We start from the raw sequence: 11,906 nt of genomic DNA, 5'->3' as shown, positions 1-11,906 counted from the left end.
AATGTGGAGGGTGGTTTTGACCATGGAGCCTGTGCCATAACACACTGTTGCATAGCAGGTAAGGATGCTCTCTTCTGTGTAGGAATTCATAAGGATCTGAGGAGAGAGACGTACCTTTTTTGATCTCCTCAGGAAGTACGGGCGCTGTTAGGCCTTATGGAGCAGGATGGAGGTTTTGTGGGACCAAGAGAGTTACTGAGAGATTGGAGCCAGAGAAATGCAGAGCTGGAGACACTCAGCTTTAGCCCTTTTGATGTAGAGGCGGGGTGATGACAGCCTTTGGGCCTTCTGAAGTCCACAATTAGCTCATCTTCTTGGTGTATCCAAGAAGGATCGGGCTGTTTTCCAAAAACCGCCCCACCAGTCGCTGGATTTCCTCCCTGAAACGAGATCCATTTCAATGGCGAGGCCTACCGTCATCTGTGTACTTGTTGGTGGTGGTATGATGAGGTGGGACACCATCATTGGTGTAAAGTGAGTATAACATAATGAGTATAACATTTCCCCTGTGGGAGGAAGATGAGAAGATTCCCAGAAAAGAGGAAGTCTGGTTTCCTTATCTGACAGACTTGGGTCTATTGAATAGGAAATCCAGGAGTGAGTTACAAAGGAGTGCTGATGCTAAGACCACAGAGTTCATCAAACACCTTGGAGGGAGCGACTGTCCGGGAAGCGGAGATGAAGGTAAAAATCTGTCCACCCCTCATTCCCAACAGCAGCGAACACCACAGAAACACATAAACAGAAGAAGACGAGTGGAGAAAGGTGAGCTGGTTCATATTCTTACAGGTGCTGTTCACCTGGCGTCTTCATTTGCGATGCTTGCTAACCTGAGCATGCACAACAGCTCGCTCAGTTGGGAGGGGCTGGAGTGCAGTGGACAGGGAGGGGGAGACCACTCTCTCCTCATTCACCTCCTCGTTTCTACACTCACTGTCCACTTTATCAGCTCCACTGACCGCTTAGTTCCCCTCTGTAGTTCTACAGTTACAGACTGTAGTCCATCTGTTTCTCTGATACTCTGTTACCCTGTTCTTCAGTGGTCAGGACCCCCATGGACCCCCACAGAGCAGGTACTGTTTGGGTGGTGGGTCATTCTCAGCACTGCAGTAACACTGATGTGGTGGTGGTGTGTTAGTGTGTGTTGCACTTGTACGAGTGGATCAGACACAGCAGTGCTGCAGGAGTTTTTAAATACCTCAGTGTCTCTGCTGGACTGAGAATAGTCCACCAACCAAAAATATCCAGCCAACAGCGTCCTGTGGGCAGCATCCTGTGGGCAGCGTCCTGTGACCACTGATGAAGGACTAGAGGATGACCAACACAAACTGTGCAGCAGCAGATGAGCTGTCGTCTCTGACTTTACATCTACAAGGTGGACCGACAAGGTAGGAATGTCTTGTCTGAAGTCTGCGACCATCATCCCACTACCAAAAAAGACTACCATCAGCGACCTCAACAACTACCGTCCGGTCGCACTCACACCGGTCATAATGAAGTGTTTTGAGAGACTGGTTCTACATCAGACTCCTCCCACCCACCTTTTGACCACACCAGTTTGCCTACAAAGCAATCAGATCCACAGAAGACGGCAGCACCACTGCTCTCCACACAGCACTCACACACCTGGAGCACCAGGGGAGCTATGTGAGGATGCTCTTCATAGACTTCAGCTCAGCTTTTAACACACTCATCCCCCACAGACTGGTGACCAAACTCACAGACTTGGGACTTTCACAACCCACCTGCCTCTGGATCAGAGACTTTCTGACCGACCGCACCCAGTCTGTAAGATTGGGTCTGCATCATTCCTCCACCCTCAAACTCAGCACCGGAGCACCACAGGGGTGTGTGCTTAGCCCGCTTCTCTATGCTCTGTACAGCTATGACTGTGTCCCCACCCACTCCTCCAACACCATAGTAAGGTTTGTGGATGACACGACAGTGGTTGGACTTATCTCTGGAGGAGATGAGACCGCTTACAGGGATGAAGTCCAGAGACTGGCTGAGTGGTGTTCAGGAAATAACCCCACCCTGAACTCCTCAAACACAAATAAAAGAATTCATTATAGACTTCTGGCAGAAAGGAGCGGTCCCCCCACCACTGTACATCAATGGGGACTGTGTTGAAAGAGTCCCTTCCTTCAGATTCTTGGGCACACACATCTCTGAGAATCTTTCCTGGACAACCAACACCATGGCAGTGGTCAAGAAGACACAACAGAGGCTCTACTTCCAGAGAATTCTCAGGAAAAAAAACCTTTAGGAGAAGCTGCTGGTGTCCTCCTACCACTCCACCATTGAGAGCGTGCTGACACTGCATCTCAACGTGGTCCAGCAGCTGCTCAATGGTAGAGAGGAGAGCACTGCAGGGCGTCATAAACACGGCCCAGAAGATCATCGGCTGCCCACTGCCCTGCATGGAGGACCTGTTCAGCTCCCGCTGTCTCAGCAGGGCAGCCAACATCCTGAAGAACACGTTTCACAAAGGACCTCATCTGTTCGACCTGCTGCCCTCTGGAAAACGCTTTAGGTCCATCTCATCCCAGACAAACAGGCTTAAAAACAGCTTTTACCCCAGAGCCGTGCGGGAACTGAACACTTCCAAACCCACTGACTAGGACTTTCTATAGAACACTGGGCTCAGTAGAACCGACTGAACTCCACTACAGCTCTTTACTGGCACTGACTTCATAGAACTCTGTACACTGTTCCAGTGTTCCAGTGTTCCAGTGTTCCACTCCACCTCTGTTCTACTTATTATTCATCTGTTCTCAAATGTGCAATATATAATATATAATCTATAATCTATATTCTTTCTGTGCAATAATTCTTAGATGTGCAATATCATGGGACTCTATAAGCTTTCCAGGGAATGAGCAACAATAACTGCTACCTCACCTGTCTATTGTCTATTGATATATAGTTTTATAGTCCTTTTTCTATATATTTAAGATTTTTGATACTTTTTTTCCTTAAATCTGCACTTTATATATTTTAGCCTTATATTTAGATATTTTAGCCTTATGTTTAAATTGTTTTGTATGTAGAAAGTGCCGTTGGGTTGCTGCTCAATTTCGCTTTACATTGTGCAATGACAATAAAGGCATCTTACCTTATCTTAAGTTAATAGAGTGGACAGTGAGTGGACAGTGTTACCGGCCGGTGTTCTGATGCAGCTCTACTCTGAAGGTCTTTCAGGTCACTGATTCGTGCTGTAGTTTTGACTGTGTGTGTTTGTTTTAGTCTGTTAACATGTTTTTGTGTTTTTCTCCTGCAGCAATGAAACTAAAACCAGCCCCCTCACTGGGAATTCACTGCACTCTGCTGTTTTCCCATTTCGGAGTTGCCCGATTCCCCTGCATGCGACTGCTTCCCCTTCACACATGTGGATTCCAATCAGCAGGTCGCACTCAACAACATACGGTCATAAGTTTGAGCACATGCCAGTCAGATGATGATTTGTTGACTTTTTGGGTAAAAATAAGTGAAACATCCCCCACAGAGACTCGGACAAGGACTGAGTTTACTGAGTGAAGAAATCTGAACATCAAAATAAACAAACGTAAAAATGCAGATTTTAATTTATTGATTTTAAAATGTGTTGAATTCAGCAAATAGAAGGTGATTGTACATTAAAGTGTGTTCTCTGTAGAGGATACACTCTTAAAAACTAGCTCATGGGTTCTTTGGTAAAGACAGTGGTTCCATATAGAACCGCAAACACTCAAAGAACCCTTTTCATTATTAACTGGTTCTCTGCATGGTGAAGTGGTTCTTTAAATTGATAGAGAATGTGCTGTAGATGCTTCTATAGAACCTTTTTGAAAAGGGTTATTATATACAAGCTTGGCATCATAGTAATAGAAGAACCCTTTTCAGTACTATCTAGAACCTTTTTCAAATTCTATGTATGTGTATGCATAAGAGGTTCTTCACGTGGTAAGACTGATTCAGACTGATGGACAATGTGCTGTATATGGTTCTATATAGCACCAAAACGGGTTCTGCTATTGTTATGATGTGAAGCTTGTAAAAATGCAAGAACCCTGTTTGATGCTGTACAGAACCCTTTTAAAATGTACTGTACAGTTAGACACTTTAAGGCCAAGATCAGGAGTTTTAATATATAAAATGCAAACTAGTTCTCACTGTTTAGAAAACACTGTTCAGAACGTTCCTATATAATCTTATATTTTTATGGTGGGAACACCATAATATAATCCATGATAAAGGGTTGGGTAATTATTGTGATTTCTTTCATAAATAAGAGACAACAGGTGTAAAGTTTAAGATTTTTATTGTAAATGTGTCTTTTGGTGACTTGGTACAAACTTTAAAAAAATCTCTAAATATAAAAAGGAAATAAATATTTATAAAATTCATAGCAGTTACAAAATAATCTAGTGTTATATCCCATAATGCTCTGCGCTGAAAGGATTCCAGCTCTATAGTAACAGAATTCCCAGTAACGTGAAGCTGGTCGGATCAGACGCTCCTTAAAGCCAGTGGTCCGGTCAAGCCTGCTGTAACTGGACTGTTCACATTAACGCAGCACTGAAAAGGCTTTCTTACCCCCAGACATCAGTTATCGCCATGACGACTACAGGCTGGAATAATTCAGTATGAATAACTTCAATAATCAGATTTAATGCCATATCAGTGTTTCTCAGTAATACAGAAGACCATTTATTACAGTTTCAACCTGATGAAAACAAACTGTTGTGTGTTTCTTACTAAAGAAACTCAAGATTGTTCACATTTGAACCATTTCTAACATCAGAATCAGTGAATCCAGACGGAACCAAATGTTAGTGTAATTCATTATTTACCTAAACACGGAATAAATCAGTAACAGCTCAACATACAGAACATCAAGATCTGAATTTCAGTGCAGTGATCTGTTTATACAATCTATACAATCGGTGAGTAAAATGATGCAGCATCCAGAAATGAATTACAATAGAAATACTATTCAATTCATAGCTCATTTTTCAGAGTAAGGCACATTTATAAAAATACTAGATACTAGCGCAACGTTCATCTGAAGATGCTCAGTATTTTGTGGCTGGCTTGTGTTTGGCTAATTGAGCTGATTTGTCCTATTCGGTATTAAAAGCAGCTCTAAAGCTGAAATGCATAAAAAAGTGAGGGGAAAGTGTTTTTCGAATAAACGATGACCATCAAGCTGTAAGTCAGTTGATTCTGTGGTCCGGACAGAGTGACTAGTGGTCAGTGCTCAAAATAAGAAAATAAAGAGGCAAATGGCTGTAAAGGTGATCCTGTGTTTGACTGCAGCTCCTCCGCCGTCTAAGCCTTCTTCACGTCACCGCAGTGGATGGAAACACGACGTCGTTCACTTTTTTTTGCTGGAATTTCGTAAAAATGCACTTACACTGAAACACAGTCTGGACTCACGAGGCATTAACTTCCATTTTGAGCTGTCAATCAACTCGTACTGCGGCTCTGATCAAACGTCCGACACCTCTAACGGCCGCGACTCGCGCTGGCCAGGCTCACATCAGCTGCAGGAAAACAAGGACTGATGGACCTTGCCTGACCAACGGAGCCCGGTAGGGTGGCTTTATATAGTGTTCTAGATAGAAATCTCTAGCATGAAATGTGTAGCACAGGACTGCTGGACTGGCTTCTTTCGGACGGTGCTGGTGACTGATGACCATCTCCAGTCAAAGCGTCCAGCGTTAGTAAGAACTGCCGACACTGCAGTGATGCAGTCTCTTTGTCCGAGATGATCAGTGGACAGTTTTTCCATTCTGGTGATTTATGGACTGCTCTTCATCAGGAGCACTAACAGCTCTGAAGTCCCTCTTCTGCTTTTTCTGTTTCCGTATGAAGAAAGCAACAATTAACACTGCTAGGCCGACTGCGACAGTGACCACAGCTCCAAGCAGAACAGAATGAACCCTGTGTCGTGATTGTGGACCACCAGCTCCGTCTTCTAGAAATGGAATAAACAAATAAGCCATGTTAACATCGGCACCATGTACTCCTAAACATTAAGATGAAAAAGGTTCTTTGGAGCGACGCTGTAGAGCAGAGACCTTCAAATCCAGACCCTGAATCCAGTTTCCAGTCCTGGATTTTGTAGTAGTTTGTAGTTTTTTAGTAGTTTGGTAGTTTTGACACTAAGTGGGCAATCAGTTACATCAACATCACTGGCTGTGTTACCTGCAAAGATTTTTGCCAATCCAATTGAATACGGTCGGATTACAGATTCAGACTGGGGTGTTTATGCTCACTCTGTTCAACAGTCTGATGGAAAATCTTCGTTTTCATGCTCACTACAAGTAATCCGATGCAAAACGACGTGCATTCGTGGAGAACCACTTAGCATAGACGTTACCATGACAGCGAACATCACGTGAGGTCCAGTCAGAGTGAGATGAGCAGCAGTGAGCAGTGATTGTGTTTTTAACTGCTTTAAAATGACGTCAGACTCAGGAAAACGTCCTTCACACGTCCTTATTAAAGAAGGCCGAGAGGAAGACGTCGTGCTCTGAGACGCATAAGCTGGACGTCCGTCCCACCGCCGTCTTTTAAAGATCAGAGCATGAACTTCGTCTCCTCTGCAGACCAGTTTCTGCTCCGCCGTGTTGAACGGTATAAACTCTGACTGTGACGCACATGCAGAACGGACTGAAACTTTCCGATAGGGAATGTAATCGGATACAGGCGCTTACACGGATATTATTCTTCTATTTAACGGATAATTTACAGGATCACCCACCTCGATCAACCGGATAGAGACTGTATTCCGAATGACTAGACTATTCTGACTGAGGTGTTTACATGGACGTATTCTATTCCGATCAAGCTACTAGTCGGAATACTAACGGATTATTAGGCTGCATGTAATCATGGCCTCTAACAGTTATTACAAAATCCAGGACCGGAGAGCGGATCTTTAGACCTCCTCTGCAGGAGATCCTCTTTAAGCTTCCCAAAAGAACAGGGTGGTTCTTTAAAGAACCACATGTGAGCATGGCCTTTGTATAGTTTTGTATAACTGTGGTGAAATGTGAGAGTTCCTGATATGAATCACTGACTCATATCTTACTGAATATCTGTGAAGTCTCTGCTGTTTATCTGAATCTACTGTAACTGTGACTCCGGGAAACAGTGAGTGTTTATTTTGACTTTCCTCTTCTCTGTTCCTTGATCTGTTTCCATGTTCCTAAATGGCTCTTGGCTTAAATAAAGGTGCTACAGGAGAACCACTAAAACCCTAAATTGGCACAGAAACGTTTTATTATGTGAAGGTTCCTCTTACACATCTCACAAGTATGGTTCTTAAGGGAACCAAAAGTGGTTCTTCAATGGCATTTAACCTGTATATAACCTTTACATTGGGTAGATGTTCTTAACTTCAAACAGGTTCTTCACACTCGAAGTGTTGTTTGTAACCATCTGCGGTTCTACAGCGTCACTCCAGAGTGCTGCTTTTGTCCTGTATATTTTTAAAGGTGTATATTAAGAAGGATTTCAATCTCACCTAAGAACAGGTCGATGTTCCGTCTGATCTCCTGCCCCAATTCTTGGTTCTTCAGGATGAAGGTGATGGAGGAGTTGGTTCCCCGTGTGAGGTTGAGCTTACTGTTGACGTTGTAGAGCCTGGTGTGTTGGTCCTGCTCCAGCTGCGTTTGCGTCTCCTCTGTGACGTCCTGCGTGTTTCCCATCAGCCACTGCAGCGAAGGGGAGGGGTAACCTCCCTGTGAGGTCAGCAGGAGGTCCACCTGCCCGTTACTCGAAAGGCTGATGTGCAGATGAGGCTCCGGGTAGAAAGCTATGGAAAACGAGCAGAACATTAAAACACCTGGTAATACTCCATATATAAATACCTGTAAATGCATTATAACACATATATAACATACATGTACATGTATAACATACCTTTGGGCTTAAAAACACGAAAGCTGATATTTTCACTTCCAGCAGTGAAGTGTGCATTTCAGCAAAGAGGCACGAAGCTTATCTGAACACAACTATTATTGTATAATGTGTATATTATACTGTATATTACGAATGAAAAATATATTGAATCTATATTGATTCTCAGGAATAGCAGGAAAAAAATGATGTATTCAAATGAACATTCCTCAACATGTAGAGACTAGAGTTTGGGATGTTGTGAGAACATGTTAAACCTGAAATCTGATACTTGTAATTCTAGACTAGAGATTGAATGCAGGTTTCACTATCAGATAAAGTTCAGAAACTCCAAACTGAAACCTCTGCACCTCCATGACCCTCATAAGTCAGCTTTTCTGAGACCACAGTCAACAGTGTGTGAATTTCCTGGAAAACTTTGTTTCTTATAAACTTCCACTTTTGTTTATTTAAGTGCAATGGACACTTTTGTGCTTTCCCTTATTGCCCACTTGGGTGGGTTGTGGAGCTCTGACCAGTAGAATGGGGCCTCACGTGAGCCTAAGGTCTCCAAGCCCAATGCCAAGAGTAGGCTAGAGGGGTATAAAGCCCCCCAGCACTGGGCTGTGTAGCAGTGGAACTGTGTTCTCTGGAGTGATGGAGCTCCATCCAGTACCTTTGGGATGAGTTGGAGTGATCCAGAACTGACCATCCAACATAACTGACCTCACTAATGCTCAATCAAATCCTCACAGCAATGTTCCAACATCTAGTGTACTGTACGTTAATGTGTTTAACACTGGTGGACAATAAAGTGGACAGTGTATATCTTCCCTACTGTAAAGCATCCTTACCTGCTACTCTCAGTCTAAAGCTTTTCTTCTGGCTCCCGATCTGTGTGCTGACCGAACAGGTGTATATCCCATGATCCTCCAGGGAGACCCGGTCCAGCCTGAGGGATGCATTTCCCTCCGCCATCTCCTGGTGGTACAGGCTGGTGCGGTTGGCATAGCGAGGATGCTGTCGGTCCAGCTGGTCTTGGCTGTGGTAGAAGCTGTGGACGACCTCTAGGCCACGCTGCCAGGTGATGACGCTGCTGCTCACATCCCAGGAGCCTCCGGTGGGAAAGCTGCAGAACAGAACCACGGACTGCCCATAAACCCCGACCTGACCACCGCTGGGCACCGAGATCTCGAACTCAGCTGCAGGACAAACAGAGAGAGGAGAGGTCAGTGGGGCTGTAATCAGAGCTGGGCAGGGAGGTTTGACAGAGCAGCGACGGCTGAATCCTGAACACACTGTCCGATATGCATTCAGTAACATGTTACACTACAATACCTGAAAAAGATCCATATCACTGCTGTCGGAGGAAAACCTCGTATCTCCAAAATGAGAACTTTACAGGAGAAGGAAAAAATGTACTTTACTTCTAATGTAAGTCAATGGAACCGGAGTTCCTTCCAAGTCATTTTAGGGCATTTCTGTTGGGCCGTTCGTCATGGAATTTACAGACAACATAAAGGTCCATATGTATTTTCAAATTTTGCCAAAAACTGAAAAATGTAAAAAATGGAGATACAAGGTTTTCTTCCGACAGCACGACATGCAGAAAATATTTAGAATACCTTCTGGCAAACTGCCAGCCCCATAATCCCAATGCTGCTCCCGTAAACCCATAGAACTGGCTCATCACACTGGTCTATCCGTTTACTCAGACTTCAGTGTTTGCTTGCTTTTTGATTTCTTCATTCGAGCTCTTACTTACATGCCGCGCACTGATCTTAAAACAGTTACAATGTACACAAAACTATAACTGGATTTAGTTAAAGATGGTTTGTATATATCGCTGTTGTCGGAACAAAACCTCCATTTTCGTCTATTTTCGTTTTTTTGGAATAATTTGAAAGTGCACGTTGATCTTATTATTGTGTGTAAACTTCATGAAGGAGGGACCAAAATAAATGGCCAAAAATTACTTGGAAAAAACTCTGGTTCCATTGACTTACATGGAAAGTAATGTACATTTTGTCCTTCTCCTGAAAAGTTACCATTTTGGAGATACGAGGTTCAACATGTATGTGTGTGTGGTGTGTGTGTGTGTGTATATATATATATATATATATAAAATGAGTGTGTAGGTATTCTAATACTCTCATTTCCCAACTCTGCTAATAAGTGATGTTATATTCCAGACGTAACATCTGGAAGCAACACTGATGCTGTTAGTCACTAATATATTAAGAACATACTGAATTCTGAATGAAAGTCTGGGTCTGGTGATTAATTACCCAACAATGACTTGCAGTATAAAATGATGACTCACAGCACCCAAATATGACACACCGTTCAGGTATCTGGAGTCACATCACAGAAACTTCTTATCTGAGCTGTCTAATCATCATGACACCATCAGTATCTGTTCCAGAATATCAGCTCCTCCCTTCATCATCTCATCATCAACTCCAGATTATCATCCTAACCGGACTAAACCTCCTAAATCCTGTCCTAACTTCAGGATGAACCCCAGCAGGGTCCTGACTCCTGTTTAAGGCCCGTTTCTCTGGTTCTGAGGCGGCTGAGTCAGGCAGCGTAGTTCACTACCAGCATAATGAGCTCCATTTATTCCTACTGTAAAACGCGGCTTTCACTGGGAGACGTTTTTCTCTTCTAACTCTGCGTTTAAACATCTCAGACGCTGCCGACTCGAACTCCACCGCCCCTCTGACCACCTTCCTGAGTTAATGGAGATGATGGAGTGTTACAGTGATGGAGGTGAATAACGAGGAGGAGCTGAACGGGCGGCTGTTTATCAGCGCGCTCGGCTGAAGCGCTTAACAACGGACACCGGAGAGCAGTAAAGCTCGGATAAACCCGACATCATTAACCCGGGATTATCGCGCTTTAGTGCCGTTTAGCTCTTTTTAACACCCGTTACAGCTGCTAGCGTTAGTTAGCATTCTGGCTACCCAGCTCCATTACCTCGCTCGCTTGTTTACGTTTATAACTGGTCGGTTGCCAGGCAACACGCAATGGCTCCTGCGTCGGTTCCGAGGGAGCTGTCATATCGTGTTTTCGTATTCGACTTTCCCGTTCCACCTTAAATAAGTTCCGCAATCGCGCACACCAGCTGCCCGAGCGTCCCGCTGCGACTGACCATTTAAGGTGGAGCGGGAAATTAGAATGAGGAGTTTCTGGGTCTGTCCGGTTTCACTCATTCATGTTACTACAACCTAATCTGCATGAACAGCGTGTCTGTAGGAGGTGAAAAGCTGGTCTTACTGTAAGAGGAGACTCCAGAGAGCAGAAGCAGGAGGCAGTAAAGCGGAGCTGGAAGATTCTCTGTTTCTCTCATATCACGGCTCTGAATCCGAAATCCGCAGTTGAACCGACTCCCACAGCTCGACTCGCTCCACTGAGGACCGCCTGACCGCGGACAGAGTCTTATACAGTGAAGTGAAGTGGGCGGGTCTTAAAGTGGGCGGGTCCGAGTCACGTGTGGGGAGGTCTAGTCTCAGTTTCTGTACTCATTCGGATTCAGCTGCACTCTTATAAAGATTCAGCAGGAGGAACGGTTCTAAGCCCTATAGAGAACCATGGTTCTTCAGATTGATGTATGTGGTTCTATGCAGCACCTGTTTGAAAATGGTTCTGTATAGAACTATATAGTTGTGAACAAGCCTGACATCAGAACAGTAACACTACACAACACATTCTCCATCCATCTGAACTGCTTCACCACTCATGCTTGCCTTTCTGAGAACCGAACAGCTGTGTGGTCTTTCAGCCATGTTCTGTTTATTTTAATGATTTTTTAAAAATGTTTTCAGGAACAGAACCGGTGCCCGGCTGCATTGGGTCTTCCCATTGAGTGTGAAGGGAATTCTTCAAGGCTGTGAAGTTCTCAGGGGTTTCTTTTAGCTGAGGGAATCACTGCGGGCTTCACTGCAGTGACTGAGCATTTACTGTAATCCATTTCCAGTGAAACTCACTGTCCATCTGACCAGCTCCCCTGACTGAAT

At 44.2% G+C, this 11,906-nt stretch overlaps 1 protein-coding gene across 1 annotated transcript; it reads right to left on the bottom strand.

The window, feature by feature from the left end:
* Positions 1-4,630: 4,630 nt before the first annotated feature.
* On the bottom strand, positions 4,631-11,312 carry zgc:153911 (uncharacterized protein LOC768172 homolog). The gene is made up of 4 exons (XM_017720112.2): positions 11,167-11,312; positions 8,742-9,089; positions 7,514-7,804; positions 4,631-5,959 (listed from the first exon to the last, which is right to left on the bottom strand). The coding sequence occupies exons 1-4, from the start codon at positions 11,237-11,239 to the stop codon at positions 5,754-5,756; spliced, it is 918 nt and encodes a 305-aa protein (XP_017575601.1). The 5' UTR covers positions 11,240-11,312; the 3' UTR covers positions 4,631-5,753.
* Between the last annotated feature and the right edge of the window lie 594 nt (positions 11,313-11,906).

The sequence above is a fragment of the Pygocentrus nattereri genome, chromosome 5 (assembly GCF_015220715.1).
Source record: "Pygocentrus nattereri isolate fPygNat1 chromosome 5, fPygNat1.pri, whole genome shotgun sequence".
NCBI lineage: Eukaryota > Metazoa > Chordata > Actinopteri > Characiformes > Serrasalmidae > Pygocentrus > Pygocentrus nattereri.
Note: the sequence above shows the minus strand (reverse complement) of the source record. Positions and strands in the feature narration are given on the sequence as shown.

Bases quoted from the DNA above. Each gene is read 5' to 3' on its own strand.
- zgc:153911 (XM_017720112.2), bottom strand. From the start codon at position 11,239: ATGAGAGAAACAGAGAATCTTCCAGCTCCGCTTTACTGCCTCCTGCTT. The intron at 9,090-11,166 runs GTAAGACCAGCT...TTTGTCCTGCAG, and splicing joins CTCTGGAGTCTCCTCTTACA to CTGAGTTCGAGATCTCGGTG. The intron at 7,805-8,741 runs GTAAGGATGCTT...CGTTTTCCATAG, and splicing joins CTTTAGACTGAGAGTAGCAG to CTTTCTACCCGGAGCCTCAT.